Source organism: Notolepis coatsorum, assembly GCF_963971535.1.
Source record: "Notolepis coatsorum genome assembly, chromosome: 4".
Lineage (NCBI taxonomy): Eukaryota > Metazoa > Chordata > Actinopteri > Aulopiformes > Paralepididae > Notolepis > Notolepis coatsorum.
Genome location: NC_140168.1, coordinates 41,127,182 through 41,149,758, shown reverse-complemented (window position 1 = coordinate 41,149,758; position 22,577 = coordinate 41,127,182). Strand labels below are relative to the sequence as shown.

Here is a 22,577-nt window from a genome sequence, read left to right as displayed (position 1 = left end):
ATACAGAATATACAGCACTTCTTGGGGTCTGTAGGGTAAGCACTTATTCCCTCCCCCTTGAACATTTATGGAGATGTATGGGCCTTTTAAGTCAGTGATAAAAGTGTCTTTCAAGGATAAGTGAGCTCCTGCACTGATTATTATAGTTCAATATTCAATATTTGATCACCAAAACCCCCCAAAAAGCATAAAAAGGGGGCCCCCCGCCCAAAAAGGGCCCCTTTTCAGCCTTTGAGCACCTGCCCCTCTAACGTCCTGTGCACGTCCCTGCTTTGGGGTTACGGTTTAAGCTATTGCATGTCCAGTGACTATAAATGGAAAGAAACTATCTAATGAACCTGATTTCTGCCACAACTCCAAAAAGGACTTGACGTTAAGACTGAGAGGTATGTTGATCAGATTATATAAAACCCCCATTTTCTATCCTTGCTGTTTGTTTCAAGTTCAAGTTTCTTTAATAGTTGTCATACAGAAGTACAGAATACTTTTATACAAAATGCTTCTTACTGTTACGCTCCAGAGACTGTGCTAGACAAGATAAGTATGAAATAAAATAGTATAGCATGTAAAATAGAAGTAAAAATAGAGGTCACAGTGTTCAGTATAGACATATGTACAATGTTCGATGCAGAATAGAAGTAACTGAGTTACCATACAATATACTATGCAATGTACTAATATACAATACTATATAGTGCAAAGCAGAAATGGGATGAGGTACAATTTAGGTACAATTTACAGTAAGGTGTACGAGTTGTAGTTTGTCTGTGAGGGCCAGTGGAAGAGAGTATGTGTGCTGTGTGCTATTTTAGCTCTGTCTGAGTTCTGCTCTCCTTAATCCCCCACTGGCTGTAATTACTGGAGACATTATCATGTCTCTATCTCCTCCTCCTTCTCCTCTCTTCTCCTCTCCTTGTTTACGCCCATAGATAATATTTTGTTCTGCTCTTACCTCAACCTCTCTCCTTCCCTTTTCGATCTCAAATCTTTCTGAAATAAAACGATGCATCTTGACATGTTACCCATTTTGTTTTCTATGACATCCACAACTGACACCAAGAAAGTACTGGTATATAGGGGTGGACGATATGTAGAAAATATCATATCGCGGTATTTGTCTCATTTAGATGGTATCTTTTTTTCTGGTACAAATTACTCTGTAACACTGTTTTTGTAACAGAATTATTGTTACGGACGGTGTCCTTATGTATATATATATAGGGAGTTATGTATGTTATCTGTTGTGTATATAGGCATGTTTTGGGTTGTTGTTGTCTTTTGTCTCCCTCTTGTGCCTACATATCTATTTCTCCGGTGTCTCTCAGTTCCAGCTTCCAGCAGCCAGCTGGTCAATCAGCAACTCACCCCAGTGCAACGGCAGCTGAAGCTGATCTGCAATCAACATCCACTGTCCCTTTATATATCCCATTGTGGGCAGTGTTAGTTAGCTCTTTTGGCTCATTGTGGTAGTGGGTGTCTCTCTGTGTCTTTGGTGATAATTATCTTTGTGTCGTTTGGTATAGAGCCGTGGCTCTTTAGATGGATATAGAGCAGTGGCTCTTCAGAGGTAAAAGCTCTGGTTCTTGGGGATATAGAGCAGTGGCTCTTCAGAGGTAAAAGCTCTGGTTCTTGGGGATATAGAGCAGTGGCTCTTCAGAGGTAAAAGCTCTGGTTCTTGAGGTACATTTGGTAGAGCTGGTAAAAGCTCTGGTTCTTGTTAGTATAGGAAATATCTTTAGCGGTTCATGGTACATTTGGTAAAGCTGGTAAAAGCTCTGGTCATTATAGTTTGTGTACATTTCTGTATTAACCCTGTATATTGGTTCCCTTGTTCACCCAGCCTATGGTGACTACTTTTCTTGTGTATTAATCTTTTGTTTCGCACACAGGGACATTGAGGACAGGAAGATACCCTGGGTCTACATTTTGCATCACGTAGGTGACCTGATGTTAAAGACACCAGCTTTAGAGTGAGCACCACCACCTGTACTTTTGGGCGTTCAGCGCCTGTAAAGGGGAGGGTGGGTTTTCATTTCCTTTTGTTTGGTGCCACTAGGAAGTCCTCCTTGCTCTCGGTGTTGCTGTGTTTTGGATTTTGTGAAATAAATACTATTATTTTGCTGCACCCACACCTACCCTGTCTGTGGCCTTGTGTTGCGTCCCCTTACTGGGGTGCGTAACAATTATCATGGTGTGGCTTTCATTCACAATGCTCTATTGCAGACTATGTAATGCATCCTACTGTAGCCATTTACCATTTGTTCTTTCATATTTATATAGATCATTCTTTATTTTATTACTGCAATGTCCAATTTTGATATATGTTGGATTAAAAAACATACTGGTAATTGCATTTTATTGGATCTGACAGTTTACCTCAAAAGACGATATACCTTCCCATGTTCATCTCTACATTTTCAGGACCTCTGTGGAGAAAGGTGCTCTGATATGGATACTATTACCTGGAATAGTCTCCCTGCTCCTTTTAAAAAAACATTGATCTTCAAATAATTGTAAATCTTCTGTACATTTGTTTAGTGTTTTTTCTCATCTTATGTGTTTATACCCAGTGTATTGTATGTTAGAGGACCACATCTTTATATCCTAGTACTGTACGTCAAAGTGATCTAATGTTCCAGACACGCCTTTTTGTACAGAAGGATGAAAATTGAAAGATGAAAGATGAATACCCACCATTGTTATGATTCTTCTACCACTGGGTGTTGTTTGTACCAACATTGTGTTGTGTCTCAACTGCAAATGGCCAAGGAAGGAATGAGGTTGACATGCTCTGAGATTTTCAGTGCTACTGTAGATGCTGTTAGGAGTCCGAAAGGCACGGCTCAAAACGGACTGTATGACTGTTTTTGGATTATACTATGGTGTTATTTAAATACAGAAGTGGTACCATAGCGATCCATGACATTTACCATAGCACCGTGGTAGATTACTTTATACGAATGGCGTGGTACCAACCATGCAGGTAAAGCTGAAATTACCTTCAAGCTATCATGATGCTTTTTCATAAGGGCAGTAACTAACTTAAAGCTAGCTAATTAACTAACTCTATATACAGGTATATGCATACTACTGTAGTAGCTACTTGACTGTGGTGGTCCCACAACCTGTTGTTGTGCACTCAAATAACTTTTGGTGTCACAACAAATGTAAGACGTGTGAGAAAGTCAGTGACATCTGTTGACAGTCCAACTTTGACGATCCTCACCATTAGTGGTTTTCCAAAGAACCGGGTGTGTTATTATGTTTATATGGCAATGATGTAATGTTTTCTAAGAGTAGCTCATGTTCACACACAGTATCCCTAGTTACAACATGAGGAAGTCAAGAGCATCATTTATAGCCAGCATGAAAACTAGGATTAGCTTCTACATAATGCATCAGGATACAGCCGATACAACAGACAAATAAATGGGATTAGTGGTTGACAGTGATGCCTGTTAGCTATAAGTGAAACCTATACTGTAAACCTGAGGCTGTTCATGCCTTTCAACCCCTCATACTGGAGAGTTCATGCTTGAAATAAATCAGTAACAGTCTATATCCGCAGGTGGCTGCGAAGTTGTGACCCACAGGTTGACAGTGGGTTACCGTTGTTCCAACAGACAGGAACAGGATATATGTACAGGACAAATCCAATGGTTTATCTTAGGTTGGGCTTTTTAACAGTGAATTGCCGTTTGAATTGGCTATTCTTTACCACCGAAGTAATTAATGAGGTGACACACACAGTGACACACACACACACACACACACACACACACACACACACACACACACACACACACACACACACACACACAGTAGGTACTGTACTTAAAGGGGCACTTCACCAAAAAAAACATGCTTATTTATTTTGCCCATAATCTCACACACATCTAAAAGCTCTAAACAGATGTGCACACATTAATTTAGTTTGACAGTTATTGAGAGTAACTTAGTTTGAATATGGTCACCAGTGATGTCATTGGGGACATTGAATCTGTGTTGTGTTAATTTATTACAGCTCTATAAAATGATGTAGTTGTAAAAAATAGCAATACCTTGTCTTATGGACTGCTACCGTATAATTTCATTGAGCCAAAAGGACAAGTAACAAAAAGGAAAAAGAAAAGAAAATGTACCTCTAAAAAGTCAAAATAAAGTAGAATATATCTTTAGTATTGTATGTCACAAGAGAAAACCTGGATCCCGAGCGCTTTTTGAAACGAGAAATTATCTGCTTGCCTGTGGTGTTCCTATACCTTCCACCATCTTTATCATATAAAGAAACATCTTCTAAACTCAATCTTAGTTTACTTTGTTTAAATTGTTTTTAAATGTTTTATTAGAAGCTAAATGCAAGCATTTGTAACTATAATAATATATAATAATTAGCTGAAATTAGCTCAATATATTGAATACAATTATGGCTAATAGCCAAGGTACAAATCAAATGACATCAACAACCTCAGAATATTTTATTTAAGTATGGAGGTTGGTTTACATGCCAGATAAAATCAGTCCCAGGGGTTAACCTACTGTAGTTAACCTAGTTAACTCAGGGGTTAACCTAATTTTGGAATTAAATCATGCTCTTCCTCAGATTATAATCTATAGTTCACATAAAGCAGTTCTGTATCGTAACGGCTCTCGCTCTGCGTCACTCACGCACTGTACCTCGCTTGTGCACGCGCACTGAATAAAATTCCACAATGTACCTTTATCCCAATATTCGTCTGGGATACACCCCTCATCAGCTTACCTTCATAAGCAGGTGTGTGGCCACCTACTCGCCTCCTTCTTCGCTTTCACCACAAGGAAGTGCCTTCGGAGATCCCCACTTGACGTGTTGCTAGTTGAAGAAAGTTGAGACGTGTTTACATTGTGCTTATTTTTAATTTTTTTTCTTCTCTCATAACTATTCAAAAAGGAAAATCTAAGTCATAATGTCTACCTCGGAGAGTAGACCCACTCTTCACCAGCGGTTCTCCATTCCCGCCTCTGTCGTGCGCGCTGGTGCGGGGCTGCTGCCACTTTCGTGGTTGCCAGCCCAGCCCCGGAGACAGCCGATGGGTAGTTTGCCTCTCCGAGGAGCCGGTGCATCGGTGCCGCCGCCCCGGCGGTGGCCTGATCCCGACTCTGGTTCCTCTGGTTCCGGGGAATCGTCCATTCGTGAGCGGCCGGTTCCTTTGGTTCCGGAGGATTTGCGACGCAAACTTTTCGCGTCTGCCCGTTCACGTCGCAAGATGGTGTCCTGCAGGCGCGAACGGCCTGGGTTTGGGGAATTGCTGGAGACCAGCGAGGATGCGTCGGTCTCTGCATGCCCGATGGAAACTGAGGATTACATGGAAGAGTCGGACGGATTCTTGTTTGAAGGCCCTGTGGAGACGAGTATCCCTCCTGTCCAGGTAACACTGGAGGGGGGAGAAATGTCTCCTTGGGGCGCCTTGTTCGAGGATGTCGGGGAACCACCTCGGCCTCATCGGCAGGATGCCCTGCTATCAGCCACATCAGACTGTGGCTCCTCAACCGGTCGAAGCCTGCTGCATGTGAGGGATGCGGGTTCGGTGGAGGAAGGTCAGCAGGGGGAACTGCGGGCTTTGTTCCCCGAGCTCATGGCGGTAGCTGCCGCTGCAAACGGCGTGCCGCTGCCGCAGCCATTGCCTGCTCCTGCCCCCGATGATCTCATAGGTCATCTCTGGCAGCGTCGCCCGGTGAGAGGGGTGGACGTTGTCTACCCATTTTTTCCCCTCAATGGGGGCCTATGTTCGTCGGGGCCAGGTGGTGTCTCACATCATGGGACTTACCCCCGCCTACGTACCAGTTACGCGGGTGGCGGGGTTGGTCAAAGGTATGAGAGAGGGCGTGCCACGGCTTGATAGGCCGATGGCCGCTCTCCTCTGTCCGGATGTGGTGTGGGAGCCGTTATGCAAGCCGGTTCTCCAAGGAAAATCGGCTAGGCGATTGGCATATTGGGGTGACCAGTCATTTATCGCTGGTACACAGTCGCTGGCTGCTGCTTCTAACATCGCGCAGCTGGTTAGATTTGTATCGGGGATAATGATGGGCGGCACAGATCTGACCGAGGTGCAACGCGATCATATCACCCAGGCGGCAGGAGCTGTACTGCATCTTACCCAGGTGCAGGCCATAGCCTCTGGGAAAGTGCGCGCCCTGGCTACCCTGAACCAGCGCCACCTTTGGCTGGAGCAGGCTCGAGTGCCAGAGAAGAAGAGAGCCCCTCTTCTGACGGCCAACCTCTCCGATGCTGGACTATTCGGGAAGGCCCTGCAGCTGATGACCTCAACGTGCAGAGAGATGGCAAAGGAGAGATCCGTTCTCCAACCCCATTTTCCGCCTCCCGTCCTTGCCGGTGGAGTCAGAAGGCTTCCACAACGTCGAGCTCCCTCCGCCGTGCCTACCACTGCCTCCGCCGCCACTGCTGGCCCGTCCAAGAAGGCCAGGAGGAGAGACGGTGATTCTGCTGCCGCCGGCCCATCCACGACCGGAGGAGACGGTAGGGAACGACGAGACCAGCAGCCGATTAACTACCGTCCCTCCGGGGCTTCTCGGGATGGCAAAACCCGAGCGGCTCGAGGCAGCAGACGCCGCTGAGTGACTTTTCCCCCCTGTGGTCCCCTCTATACCCTCCCCGGCCCTCATGATAATTTTGTGCCTAAATAAATAAAAAGTCCCCTTAAAGGGGGACTATATTATTTGGCCAAACAAACTGTGTGTTTCTTCAACAATACATTATGATGAGGTTGCGAAATGTGAATCTGCATTGTTACATTGAGGGATGAGGCACGTTCGTGTTATGAGATTAAGCAAGGTCTGCAAGCATACACTCAGTCATAGAAAGGTTCTATCTTAGCCTGACGCTCCACATGCAGGTAGAAGCTGGTTGTATGATCTGTTGCTTAAGCAAAGTAATGTTGATCCACAACACTGTTGTGTTAGTTGCAGTAATACTCATATACACACGTTCCACGGCCTAGCCGTTATACTCTCTGTCAGTGTTTTTTCTATGTACAACATAGAAAGCGGGTGTAGGATTCACACACACACGACTTGGTTTTGTTATAAATCCTGTTCACAGTCTGTGGGTAGCGGGCATTGTATTAGCTTACACTATACATTAGCGTTCTACCAAAGGTCTCAAAATGCTACAGTTGTTATTGTGTGTAGGGAAAAAGGTTTTTTTGTGAGGGGGTGCCGAATAAACCCCTCCTTCCCACTTGATTGGTCAAGGGGATTTTTTCTCATTTCCTGTTGAGCCAGTCAGGGCCGAGCCGTTCCAACGACTTGGCGGGGGAGGGGGGGGGGGGGGGGGGAGGGTTGTCCTGACACGGCTCCTATTACAAACAGGAGTCGTGTGCGGGGTTTCCCCCCATCATAGCATATACGTTGCTATGACGACGGCTTCCGTGAGTTAGATCTTTACGTAAGGTCTGTGGTGTTAAAGTGTCGGGTTAGAGCGTAGGGCTTACGGGTCTGCTACGCTCGATTTTATGTGTAAACTTGAGTCAGTTGGTCACGTTGACATGTCTTTTTCATACTACGACTCGTGTGGGAAGGCTTTCTGGGGAATTTCGGTCTAAACCCTCTAAGTAAGGGGTGACTGGATGTAAAAATGTAAACAGTTTTTACTCCCGGCTGTGCAGCTTGGGTTTTATGTTGTTGATGCTTCTTTCTTTGTTATTAAAAAGACTTGGGGTTAGGAAGCATCACACCCCTCTTGTCGTTCCCCTGGGCGCCTTGGGGATTCAATGAAAGGTCTAAATAGCCTGTTTATTGATGTGGATATGCCCGACGCACACATAGTGCTAGCTCGGGGTGTTCTGTTGAACATCAAGCAACTGACTGGCGCGCCTTGGTTGCTTGGGGTTAAAACAGCGTTTTTATAAAGCAACTGGGATGGGGGGTTTTCCTCTTCCGACGACCTATGTTGGTTGTCGACGGATTCTCGTTCATATCGGGGGATGATGCCGGAATGGATCTGAACATACGTAGAAGGGTCTCATGCCCTGGGGGTGGGCCACCAGGCGCGGTTCGCACCGAACGTCTGGGTGGCGCCTTCTTTTCATGTTTGAGATCAACACGCATATCTGCCCCTTCTCCTGGAGTTGGCATGTCGGCGTGGTTAGGGCACGGGACTGGTTCTGGTCACGCTGGTCCGGATCAGTTAAACCCGTTGTCCGCCGGGGATGCAGATCTGCTGTTCTGGTACCCTGAGGGACTTGGGCTTTTTCCAGGGGGAGAAATGCCAGGTCGGTCCGGGTGTCACAGGGTTAGGCGCTATGGAGACCCTTGTGGGTACATAGTACTCTGCACTGTCGTAATGGCTTACGGCCGTGCCAACCTGTACACGCCCGATCTCGTCAGATCTCGGCCGCTACGCAGGTTGGTCTTGGTTAGTACTTGGTTGGGAGACCTCCTGGGAATACCAAGTATGGGGTGCTTGGGGCTGGTTCTCCATTCTTTTCGCTCTTCTCTTAAGCATGGCGAAGAGGGGCCTGTTGGGATGGTCTTTGACCTCCTCGGGGGACCCTGTGCTCCCCGTATCGCCGGGCCCGGTCCGAAGTAATGTTTCGTCGACCCGTAGGCCTGGGATAACCCTGTTGGAAACTAAAACACTTGTACTGCGGTAGTGCCCGCAGGTACGTTTTGGAGTTTTTTCTTGAGGGGTTATGGGACCAACCACCGCATAGGGTAACGTCTGGGTGGTTGGTTCTCTGGTGTGTTGGTGCAGTGTCAACTCCCGGGTTGCCCGGTTGAGTGTGCCCCTGCACGTTCATGACGTCTGCCGATCGTATCAGCCTTCGCTGCCTCATTGAGGGAGGCTTTGTCATGGTGGTCAACAACGCCAGTATACGCCCCTTCCGCCGGGGCGGCTGTTTCAGCTGACCCCTCTGGCGCCTGTCTCGTCCGCAGTACTCCAGGCTCGGGTTACAGCCTGTTGCCTGGTTTTCCCCGGTGAGAGCCTTTGGTTCTTACGGCCATGCTGGCTGCCTGTCCTGCAGGGTCAGTGTGCCAGGCGGTGTGCTATTGGGGGGACAGGGCCCGCTCTTGTGAGGGGCCTTTGTCCGAATACGCTGGCGATGTGGGGGGCGGGGTCACTTGGTGACCACCTGGTGGGGTCTTGATGCTGGCATCATGGACTTCTCCGGGCCCCCGTTTTCCAGGGGGTCCAGTCCCTTTGGTGGGTCTGGGTCTTCCTTCGCGCTCCGCTGCTACGGCCTTGCCACAGGGTTGGGTTTGCTCTTGACCCCGTGATTTCTGGGGGCAGTAACGAGGTCGTTCCTTCCGTTCGTTCCCGGGTGGCATGCGGGTTGTGCGTGTGGGTAGTCGTGGGGTCAGGCCACGGTCTGCTCACCCTGTGCGTTGAGTTGCTTGAGTGCCTCTTCGCACGGTCGGGTCCGTCGCCCTCCCGTGATCCCCCAATAGGGGGGGTGCCCTCCATTAGGGGGGGCCGGGGGGGCTCGGTCCTCCCTGATCTGATGGTTGTGGGGGGCCTCAGCGGGGTGTATTTGTTGGTCGATGGCTCTCGCTCGGCCTCCCTTGTGCGTGAGTGACGCCGAGCGAGAGCCGTTACGATACAGAACGTTAGGTTATAACTATAACCAAGTTCTGTTAGTAATGGTGACGCTCGGCGTCCGACGCCGCTGCAGCCCTTGATCTCACCTTGTGGTGAAAGCTTGGGAAGGAGGCGAGTAGGTGGCCACACACCTGCTTATGAAGGTAAGCTGATGAGGGGTGTGGTCAGACGAATATTGGGATAAAGGTACATTGTGGAATTTTATTCAGTGCGCGTGCACAAGCGAGGTACAGTGCGTGAGTGACGCCGAGTGTCACCATTACTAACAGAACTTGGTTATAGTTATAACCTAACGTTACACCTCCCTGGATAAACATATTGTGTTTATATTGGAGCACATTTAAGGGAAATTATGTTGTTGTCATATTACTACACGTCACTTGTGCTTTGAGATTTAACTTTAACGTTTACAAATGTGCTCTTTCCAAAGTCGTTATTCTTATGATATGCTTGTTTTATGAAATTTCAACTTTTAAAATGTGTCACACCTGTCAAAATCCTTGATTGTGTCAATCTCTATATATATACAGTCAAATTAGTATCTGGACTTCAGTGCCTGAGGGAAGAAATATTGTCCTATATGATGCCACCAACATGTAACAAGTTCAACCAGACCAGCAGGCTACTTGTCATTTGCAGCAGGGTCTTCCTGCTAAACTGTTGTCAAATGAGCATTTTCTGCTCTGGCTGAGAATTAGATACAGCGTATAGTGTGGATGAAGGCAGAGTTGCTGATGCTGTTTCTAAGCCTATTTCTTATCATGTTTGGGTGGGAAATGGGTGAGAGACTAGTACTTGACCTTACCCCCAGAACCCACCTCACCCCTGCCCACTTTGACTACCTAGGATGGCTTAGAGTAGGCGACAGAGTACAGCAACTTGCAATGGGCCTGGTCTTCAAGATACACTGCACCACTCAGGTACCCATGTACATGTCGAAATACTTCCCAAAGGTCAGTGAATACCACGCCCACAACACCAGAGGGAGTTCCACAAATCATGTGCAACCCAGATTCGACACAAACAAGGGACTAAACACATTTCGCAATTATGCCACAACAATGTGGAACGCCCTATACCCACAGCCGTAAAAAAACGTGAATCCCTACCCACATTCAAAACCGCTCTAAAAGAGCACCTACGGGAGGCTGCAATTCGAAACTGGCCACTGTAAATGTCCAAACCCCCCCCCCCCACCCCACCCCCTCCTAATAGACAGTCTCCTCCCCACCGTATGTATATATTTTCTCCCACCCACCCACCCCCTCCTAATGTACAGTCTCCTCCCCATCATATGTATATTATTTTCTGTTAGGATCTCTGGGTAACAGTACTGTATATTTGCATATCGTATATGTCACAAATGTAACAGTATATATACCTGTATGTCATGTATGTCCCTATGTCATAAATATCATGATGTCATGTATGTTGTGTATGTCATAAATGTCACTATGAATTGAAAATGGGGGACCCTGATGTGTGTATTGAGCCGTACTGTATTGTACCCATTCTGCAATCTGTTAAATAAAGTTTTCATTCATTCATTCATTCATTCATTCATTCATTCATTCATTCATTAATTCAGAGATAAACAGCTATTTGAAGAAAGACAGAGAGGAGGGGTATATACATGATGAATTGAAAATGGGGGTACTGTATTGTACCCATACTGCAATCAGTTAATACAATTGTCAATCAATCAATCAATCAATCAATCAATCAATCAATCAATCAATCAATCAATCAATCAATCAATCAATCAATCAATCAATCAATATGGAACCAGTGTGGAAGAAGATCAGATGAGCAACAAGAAACTGGCCTGGATAAATCCTCACATGAAACGTCTGCCAGATGGGGCCGTCAACTTCTATGAGGTCAGACCTTTAATTTCAGCCAAATTCGTTTTTTTTTTAGTAAATAAATCATGGATCCCAACAGATTCTGTAAGAATCTCAATCTTCCTGTGAAGTTGAGAATTGGGAATTTATCTAATGGGTTTACAGACGCTATTGGGGTATATGGCTGTTGTATTCTTAGATTCATAAGTGCAACTTTAATGGATGTAAATATTATTCTTATTCTTATTCCTATTCCTATTCTTAGTCTTATTATTATAAACCCATCTACTATTCAAAATGTTTACTGGTAACTGGATAGTATTTTACACAGACCAGAGGTGTAAATCAATGTCCCTCGGTTGCATCTGTTCCTTAAGTGCACCATAGTTTATGGTTTTCAAATTCCATGTAAGTTATGAGTCAGGTGCACAGGTAAAAGAGCTAAAGGTCGTGGGCATTTGCTGACTCGAGGGGGTGAGAGAGCAGGACGGGAAGTGAAGTTGGCTGGCTGGCTAGCGCGAGTTAAGTTTCAGTTTGAGGAAACTTGGACATATGTACGTTTAGATGTTGCCAGCCTAGATGTAGATAGATAATAGAAAGCGAGCTGCTCCATCGTTTGGATATCTGCTTTCTTCCTCTTCTCTGCGTCACACTCCAGAAGATAAGTGGTGGTGATAATAACGCAGACCGTGCGCGCATTCGAAAACGAGAACATGGACCAGGACGCCAGGAGCAATGTGAGTGATGCATTTAATTAATTCATTTCGGAGGCTTGCATTTATGGGAGGGACAAAACTATACTGTTGCATCTGGAGTAAGATAAGTTAGGAACTTTATTCATACCCGGAGGGTAATTGTCACAATTGTGTCGTTGCCAGAACAGACACGAATGGCTTTGATTGATTGAGTGATTGATTGATTGAAAACTTTATTAACAGATTGCAGAATGGGTACAGTACGCTACGCGCGTCAGCTCAACAGTCATAGCATACAGAATAAACAGAACAGTTAATCCCCCTAATAAATAATACGTATAGAGATAGACGGCAGTATTTCCATTACACGTATTACAGTACGTATTTAATAACTTTTATGTATTCTGTATTTGTATTTTGCAGTCATCACAAAATCATCATGTCATTTGTAACAGGGTTCTGAGGACACTATTTTTGTATTTAGAAATGTCCAAAATACCTCTTCTCAAAGACAGGTAAGAAAACTAAATAAAAAAACTAAATGTTCAAGCCACTGGGGCAGCTGGATGTTGTCATATTACTGTATAGGCTAATGACAATGAATACTGGTAGAAAACAAACTGATCACACTCTTAGGAGTGTAGCCTATATCACAAGGTTGCTCTCAACTCAGTGGAATATGTAGTTATTCACTGGTCAGGTAAGACCAGTGCAATATTTACAGTATAGTTAAAACCTGGAATCAAAATGAAGTGAAACAGCATATCCCATATAAATGATTGAAAGGGGTAAAGTATGAGACGTTCAATAGTTAACACAACTTTCTGGTTGTATACAAATAAGTATTGTCAGTATTAAAATGTAATAGTACACTCCTCGATCCCCACCAGTAGGCTATTGTATAGTTAATTTTGATACATTTGTAGGAGTATTTGTAATTTGTAACACAATACATTTACATTTTTCATCTCTATTTACAGGTATTAACAGCTATGTGCATGGTGAGCAAATGGTGCCTAATGAATACTGGCTATTTGTGCATTATCTGAATATTACATTATTAATAACTAAAATAACTAAATAACTATGTACAGATACCGAGATGTCACACCATGTTACCTGTTACCTGTTTATTGCACAATGTTGTTTTTTATTGGATTCTATTATATGTTGTACCACTGTATTGCACATCGTTGCGGGCAAGACCACCCGCATTTCATTGTATACTTGTATGCCGTGACAATTAAAACTCTTGACTTGACTTGACTATTATAGGTAGGATTACACGATACAATCTGATTCATCAAGCTGAGTTCAAGGGCCAGTTCAATAATGACGAGGCTATGTAGTATAGCATTGGATGAAACCTTATATGGTCTTCGCTTCTTACATTACATAAGAAAGAATGTTGCTTACCGGCTTGTTTATCACTAACTTGCTGTCAAACAGGGGGATGACTATCTTATGTCAATGTATAACTGGCCACTTTCACTGGAGCTCTCCCTCTCACAGCCTCAGATACAGTTATGTAATCCAACAACTAACGGTAACTAATATCAGATGATGTTGACTTATCATGCATGCTTATTGCTTATAGATCACGATGCATGCCGATCACTACAGAAATGCAGATCCTCTGAGTCTAAGCTAAGGTCTGGCAAACTGGACATTTCAGGAATAGTTTAGTGCCTATTAAAAGGTTGCATTTCTCAAGAGCAGAACCAGTGCCTCTGGAGATCATGAAACTGTCCTCTCTGAATTTACAACATGTTTCATTGCCGAAGACTGAAGAATAATGTGAAACAACCAGTTATGTTAGCTGGTTCAAGGACAATATGTCCTTAATGAAGAAAAAGAAAAGTGTGCATATATCTATACAAATACTGATATAATTTGTTCAGTATTAGCCAAGGTTGTTTTCCTTAATGTGACCCATATCATATATCTGATAAACAACCATGTAGAATTCCACACTAATCATATAGAGTAGTATGCTGGTACAGTTTTTTTTTATAAACAAGGCCTCTCCCAGTGTGTCCAGTCATATTTCCAGGGAGTTATTGCATGAAAGAGGACAGCAACATGTCTGGATTCAGCCCCCGAATCAACTGCTTGTCCCGACTTATTTTGTGGATGGAAAAAAATAAGGTGATTCAGGATCTGATATTGCTGCCCTGATTGATGCTTTCCAGCGATATAATGGGGGGGGGGGGGGGGGTGCCTCCCCAATTTGTGCAAAATGTCATTCAACGTTCGCTGTCTACACTCTATAATCACAAATGACCATTCATTGCCCACTGTCTACACTATAATCACAGTCAGATAGCAGGTGCGCTTCCAAAAAAGAACACTACAACACTGCTGCTGTCTCTGTTTGGACCTTCTGGTTGGTCCATTACTAGACAGAGTCTACTTATACCTAGCAGCTCTGTTGACCAGAATAATAACACCTGCTTTTGGCCACACTGTGGAAGCACCTTGAGACTGAATAGTGAAGTGAAATGGATCAGGCAATACAGCGCCCCCCCCCTTGTCAGCACAAACAAATGCATTCCCTTTGTTGATATCATTTAGAGGGGAAATGAGAAGAGAGAATGTACCCCTCTGCTACCCCTTTATTAAATGTGTACAAACCACCCACTGTTTTACATGTACTTGTGCCTGGTGGTGACTGTACTGTATTGAGGCTGTGAAGTGACATTAAATGGTTAGGTGCTTGTGAGGTAACTCGTTGTCAAAACATAAGGGTTTGAGTCCTTGAATAAAAAAGACAACAGTAATTTAGTGCTGCGTTACAAGACGCCACGATGATCAGCATCATGGCATGAATGAACAAATAAATTGTTCATAGAGAGTTCCTGGCGAGGCCTCGAGGAACCCTCGCCAGGCCCAAGCTTACACAGACCTGTTGTGTGTGTTTTCCTGGCACCCTCTACTAGCTTTGGTGGCAGGTGGCTATGCCTGTCAAGTGGCATATAATAACGATTTAGATAAAACTCTGCTTTAAAAACAGGCATCTGGCAACCAGTAAAAAAAGAAATGTGAGTATACACAAAACGTTTACTTCTGTGTGTTCAAACCTCTGTTACTCTATTTCATTAGCACTCAAAGTGATGTTTATTGTGTAAGACACTTCAGAATGTTACCTTTCAAAAGAGACCAGACTCATGCATGAGCTATGAGTATAAAGTATAATAAATAGCAAATTACTTGGCGGCTGGGTGGCGCAGCGGAGATTGCGCTCGTCACCAATGCAAGAGACTCCGGTCTCGAATCCGGGTGTCAGCATTGCCTCCGGCTTGGGCCGGTGTTCTGCCGAATTCTACTACCTCCTCGAAAACTGCTGCCGTAGCACGAATCGCCTATATCTTTTGACAGCTGGGTGACGTCACCCTATAGTTCACTCCGAACTCCAACAGGTGTACCGACATGTTATCAATCATCTACAAATACATTCAGCTGCAAAGCCAATTACATGCAAATATTTACATGCTTATACAGTTCAAAAGGTACAATGAAAAACATATGTTTACAAGACTCAACAAGACGTTAGTCAGCAAGGTGGCAGAATATTGTGAGTGAACGATTGTGGGTCATGCGCATGCGTGCGCAAGCGCAGGAGCGCTGGCAGCAGAATTCGAGGAAGAGTAGAATTTTGCAGAACACCGGCCGTCATACTAACTCATTGGCAGAGTTAGTGGGTGGAAGTCGATGGGTGGTAATCTGGACGTTGTGGACAGCGACTCCTACAGGTCGGTTGGGAGACGCCTGCACAGCAGAGACAGGAAATGGCGGGGGTAGTGTGAGCCTCCCACACGTTACACCTCGCCAATGAGAGTCCGCGCTGGCAGGTGAAAAGATGTGACAGGCTGCCTCCTCGTGTACCGGAGGGGACATGTGATGCAAGGCTTCTATCCTCCCTACAACCAATCAGTGGGACGCATATGCGAGCAACGTTCAAGACAGGGGAGGGGAGAATTGGAAACACGAAATTGGGATGGAAGAAAAATAGAAAATAAGGAGAAAAAGTGCATCAAAAAATAAATAAATAGCTAATTACTTTGGGTATGCAATCGTCAAAAATAAATAAATAAATAGCCCCATTTTTGCCCAATGCTTAACACTTTGACTGCCACGCTATTCGGTTATCATTACCCTTAGAATGCCAGCCTTCTAGTCGTTTCCGTGGTCGTTGCACTATGTTTGCGAAGCTGTGTGTGTGTTCTGTATTATAGCTGTAGACACACGGTGTGGCTCATTTTGACAGACATTACTTGTAGTCCAGCATGGGAATAATAGTTTGTTTCCACATGCTGTAGTTTGTAGTTTATTACACGCTAAACATCGCGCATTTCCAAGATAATACAGTCTTTTTTCATAGATCGCGAGATAAAATGCGTTATGTGCAATAAGCCCAAACCGTTCTGGCTGATCCCCTGAAACCCTGAATACTCCCAAATCAAAGGTATATGACATGTATATATGTATCATCACAAAATCATCAAGGGGGGGTCGTTTTAACTCAAAACTATGATCATGTTTTTCATCCGGTGAAACACAGAACTGTGATCGTTAGAAAAACACGTTTCAGATTCAGTAAAAATAGACATAGAATGTACCTTACCTTAGCCCGAAAATATTCCAAGAAGAATTATTCCAAGTGATCACATCGCCATCGCGATTACCAGTGTATATGTCTATAGTTTCGATGGTCAAATACGCTTAGGTGACGGAATTTTCTAGGCGATCAATGTGAATCTATGTCCCAGCAGGACGAGTGGCCACTGGCCAAGCAGAAATGAAAGTTAGAGTGTGATTCAACCCAAGCCATCGCAGTTCAGACACGGACGATACCGCCACCTGGTGATAGTCGATCGGCATTGCAGTTATAATGTGTGGGGATGGTCGAAAATGATGCAGATCGCTCTGGGCAAGTCTGTAGAGCGGGGATCAAAGTAAAAAGATCAAACGATGCAACTCAACCGTTGTCCGCCAAACACGTCTTTTTACGTTTTTGGCACAGAAAGTGTTAAGTGGTTAAATGCTACTCTGAGGTCAGTTCTTGTTGTTGTTTGTGATCTCAGACACCCTCTCGAGGAAGGTTTACATGTCATACCCTCTGGGTAGGATGGCTCATGGTATTATAACACATAGCATAGGTAAAGCCTATACTTTTGGGTACATTTGAGTCAGTAACTATAGACACATGTTAACACCACATTCAGGGACTTAAAGACCACAGCCCTGTTAGTACTGTGAAAGTGTTTACCAGAACTTTCTTCTTACAGAGGTCATGGACAGTGCAGTCAGTGATTCTTTGTTGACAGCAACTCTTGGGATTTGACAGTAAACATTAAATGTGACTCCTGTGGGTGGCGTGCGGTTCTGCAAACCCTGTTCCTTGACACATCCTCAGGGCTACAACGTGAATTACTCTTCTCTCAAACCGGCTTCTATGGATTACAAAGCTTTGTTTGATCTTGGCAAGGCCATATTTATTTATGTTTGACAAATATATTCTCACACTCAGCGTGAGATCACATGATGTAGAAACAATAATTAGAAGAATGGCGCCGGCCAGGGTGTTAGTAGCTCAGTTGGGTAATTACAGCCAGGTGTTTCTCACACACTCTGCACTTAACATACAAAACATACCTGGAGAGAACGCAGGTCATTATGTACATACCGGTACCTGCACAGCATGCTAATCATTACATTGACTCTATATCTTACAATTTATAGAGCTCAGTTTACAATTTTAAAGATTATAATTGTAGAAAATACATAGATTATTACATAGAAAAATTCATGTCAATTTGAATCAAAATACACATTTAATCAAGATCTGTGTTTATAGAGATATAGAGAAGTTCTTTGTGAGAAAAAAAATTGGTTCCTACAGTGAGCACCTTCTCTTCTAAACACAATGTTTATTTATAGCATCAGTTCTGTCAGGAATCACTCACCATTATTTTACATCATTTTAACCATTTATTGTAATAGCAGAATAAATGGCAATATGGCTTTACTCTTCGGAGTGTTCCCTGCTGCGAGGGGTTTAACCGGCTGTTGTGTGGCAGTGAAAGGGTTAACCTTCTGTGAATTGTCGCAGTGAAAGGGTTAACCGTTTTGGTGGTGCGGCAGTGAAAGGGTTAAGCTTAGCATAGCAGCAGTACAATTGAACAGCAGGCTGCCCTGCAAGAAAATCCCCCATAGGGATCATACTGTAGTTTTCAGAGAGTCCCTTTGGGTTGTTGCATCCAGTACTACAGAGCAGCGCCAGAGGTAGGTGACAACCCTCCTCACAGGTCCGGCAGCAGTACAGTAGAGGCACAACATCAGTGTACAGAGAGTGACTGTACTGGGGAGGTCTGTAACAGGGGGGACGATGGAGTGTCAGCTAAACTGTCACAGCTCCATGTATGACTTGTGCCATTTTTCCATTGCCAAAGGTACTTGAGGTCCTATAGGTCCTACCAGAAATCGCTTTGCCCGTTCTTTGAAAATATCATATACCTGCAGTCGAAATAATGCCAATAGAATAAATACTAAGACTCGAGACAGTTTCAGTGACAGAGACAGTTCATGTTTGAACATTCATGGCTCACAGACAATATTAGCGCTTAGCCATGGGAGGTATAGGTGACCAATGGTGGTACCCAGGTGTAGGTCATTGGCACATAGCGAATGTAAGTGATTATTTAGTGATTACATGTTATATGTTTGTCTGTTTGTTTTTAAACATCTTTGGGACCTGATGGAATTAAGTTAAGTGTTCGCACCTTTCATGTCATCCTTTGGATTCTTTTGTCTGGCAATTTTCCATAAATAAAATAAAATAAAATAAAATCATTCAGTCCAACAGAGAACCTCCCACGCTCACAAAACACACACACACATATTTGGAGCGAGTGACATTTGGGTTGAGTGTTTTCACACAGTCGTGTTTACATTGCACACCTCTCACGCCAGAGGCTCTGACATGAAGACGCTTCATTAATCACTGTTATGTAACTTTCATGCACATTCCGCACCACGGTGCGAGCAGACAGCTGCTGTCACCATGCAGGTGAAAACAAATCTTTATATTGGTTATATTTATTATTCATGGTTATATTTATTGGTAGCATATTGTTGGTATTATATTTGCATATACCTAATAGACATTGCCACATATTTAACCCTCTGAGACCTACATATAAAAAAATAAATTGGAGGGACTGTGTGTGTGGTGGCGGGTTGAGGGGGGGTACAAGCCAAGGTCAACAGTAGATGCCACATTATACACCGTCTACACATCGTCTGAATTCTGGGACCCTGAAGAGATAAATGTTTTCTATTCATAAATAATATAATAAACATTCTGTTTTGATTTGCACCAATACAAATTCTGAATGTGTGATTAAGGGCTTATAAAGGCTTAAGGAAACATATGGTGGCCATTCCTAAGCTCATTAATGTGTAATAGATTGTCCCTCCAAAAGACCACATAAAGACCTCAAGACCTTGAATAACGCTTGTGAAATGTTGATACTGTGATTTGGTATCAATAACTCTTGAAAATGCCTCAGAAAACCACCGTTATCGACAATGCATCTAGACAAACCATATACTCTTATTGACCCAGGTCTCTAGTTTATGTTTGTAAAGTTCTATGGTGCTGTGATTAACCTAGAGGGCACAATAGGTCATTTTATGCAGTGAGATAAAAAAAAATAACACTCACATTGAAAGAGCTACTGTGTGAGTGTGAGTAGGCTTGGGCGGTATGACGGTATTACGGTATACCGGGGTATTTCGAAATACCGACGGTATTGAAAACCAATACCGTCTAAACGGAGTTTTGTTGTAGTGCACACACGCACCAGCAGAGGGCGAGACTAGTCCTCACTAGTGGGGCGAGCCATGCAGAGCTGGTTGTCTACACACAGGAGGAGGAGGGGAACCCCGCTTCAGTGAGTGAAATTAAATGAGACACGCTTACCGTTGCTGGTGCTGCGGGCTAACTGCTACCATTCTGAGAGCTTAACGTTAGCACTAGATGCTGCGGGCTAACTGCTACCATTCTGAGAGCTTAACGTTAGCACTAGATGCTGTGGGCTAACTGCTACCATTCTGAGAGCTTAACGTTAGCACTAGATGCTGCGGGCTAACTGCTACCATTCTGAGAGCTTAACGTTAGCACTAGATGCTGCGGGCTAACTGCTACCATTCTGAGAGCTTAATGTTAGCACTAGATGCTGCGGGCTAACTGCTACCATTCTGAGAGCTTAACGTTAGCACTAGATGCTGCGGGCTAACTGCTACCATTCTGAGAGCTTAACGTTAGCACTAGATGCTGCGGGAGGACTGCTACCATTCTGAGAGCTTAACGTTAGCACTAGATGCTGCGGGAGGACTGCTACCATTCTGAGAGCTTAACGTTAGCACTAGATGCTGCGGGCGAACTGCTACCATTCTGAGAGCTTAACGTTAGCACTAGATGCTGCGGGCGAACTGGCCATCTCCGTGATTTGTTTACTTGGTAACACGGGTTGCCACCCCCCCCCCCCCCCCGCTGATGATAATGAAAGTCATACCGTCATATACCGTATACCGGGGTATTAGGTAATCAGGGTATAACGGTATGAAAAAAGTCATACCACCCAAGCCTAAGTGTGAGTACTCACATTGAAAGAGCTACTGTGAGTACTCACATTGAAAGAGCTACTGTGAGTACTCACATCATCACACATGATTGAAGTTGGGCTCTTTGGATCCACAAGACTCTCAATTTATGTAATTCCAAGATAGTTCAGAGACCACAGTATGCAGAAATGTACTGCATGCAAATAATTATTGTGGTTCAATTGAGGCCACTGTCATTTGGATACCTGAAAGGTCAAGTGACTTCAAAATTCTGCAAGGTCTCTTTCACATGTTCCAATATATTAAGATAAGATAAGATAAGATATTCCTTTATTGATCCCCTTGGGGAAATTCAGGCATCATAGCAGCATGGGGGGAGGGGGGGAGGGGTACAGGTAGTAAAACAACACAGTATACAGGTAGTAAAAGACAACACAGGCAGTGTAAACAAATTGATCAATATGGTCAATATAATTTACTATCTGACTAGCTGAGGAATATTCACATTATTCACAGTGTCACATAAGGTGCAGTATGCATGAGGTAGTGTTATAATTTACTATCTACTGAGTATACATTAATCAAAGTACCAGGGTAGTCTACGTTGTCCCCCTTGGGTTCCTATAAGTCCCAGGTCAATGTCTGGTAGCAGTCGCTGTCGCTGCCCCCTGTTGTGGGGCCTGGAGGCTGCTAGTCGCTGCCCACTGTTGTGGAGCCTGATGGCCGCTGGTATGAAGGACTGTCCGAGGCGGTTAGTTGAGTGTCGGGGGGGAATGAGTCTGTGGCTGAACGAGCTTCTCATCTTGACTAGCTCGTCGTAGAGGGGGTGGTAGGGGTTCTCCATGATGGCATCCAGCTTCCTTATCATCCCCCTCTCTACCATCACCTCAAGTCTAGGTAGCTCGACTCCCACCACGGAGCTAGCCTTCCTCACCAGCTTGTTGAGCTTGTTGGTGTCCCTTGAGTTGATGTAGCCTCCCCAGCATGCCACAGCATAGAAGAGGATGCTGGCCACAACAGACTGGTAAAAAGACTGCAGCAGTTTGTTGCACACATTGAAGGACCTGAGTCTCCTCAGGAAGAACAGCCTGCTCTGTCCCTTCCTGTAGAGGGCCTCTGTGTTGTCCGACCAGTCCAGTTTATTGTTCAGGTGTACCCCAAGGAACTTGTATGAGTCCACCATCTCCACATCCACCCCTCGGATGGAGATGGGAATCGGGGGGGGCCTCTTCTTGCCCCTCCGGAAGTCCACCACCAGCTCCTTGGTCTTACTGGTGTTGAGTTGGAGGTGGTTGCTGTCGCTCCACCCCACGAAGCTCTCCACCAGGGCTCTGTACTCCTCCTCATCATCGTCGGTGATGTAGCTTACGATGGAGGAGTCGTCTGAGAACTTCTGCAGGTGGCACCCGCTGGAGTTGCGGCAGAAGTCTGAGGTGTAGAGGGTCAAGAGGAAGGGTGACAGCACAGTTCCCTGGGGGGCGCCGGTGTTGCTCACCAGTACGTCAGACTGACTGTCCTTTAGTCTGACGTACTGTGGCCTCTCAGTGAGGTAGTCCTTGATCCAGGCCACCAAGCCGTGCTCCAGCTGCATCGCAGAGAGCTTCTCCGCTAGCAGTGACGGCTGGATGGTGTTGAAGGCGCTGGAGAAATCAAAGAACATAATCCTCACTGAGCTGCGCGGCTTCTCCAGGTGCGTGTACGCTCTGTGGAGCATGTAGATGATGGCATCCTCCACCCCGATGTTTGCCTGGTATGCAAACTGCAGGGGGTCGAGGGAGTCACACACCAGGGGCTTGAGGTGTTGCAGGACCA

At 44.8% G+C, this 22,577-nt stretch overlaps 1 protein-coding gene across 3 annotated transcripts in view; it reads left to right on the top strand.

The window, feature by feature from the left end:
* Positions 1–12,000: 12,000 nt before the first annotated feature.
* tuft1b (tuftelin 1b) overlaps positions 12,001–22,577 on the top strand; it is a 56,452-nt gene continuing 45,875 nt past the window's right edge. The window contains exon 1 of one of the 3 annotated variants that reach the window (XM_084313126.1): positions 12,001–12,179. In XM_084313126.1, the coding sequence (XP_084169252.1) occupies positions 12,156–12,179 (24 nt within the window). In that variant the 5' untranslated portion in view covers positions 12,001–12,155. The remainder of the gene's footprint in view (positions 12,180–22,577) is intronic. The other 2 variants (XM_084313124.1, XM_084313125.1) reach the window with 2 other exon arrangements.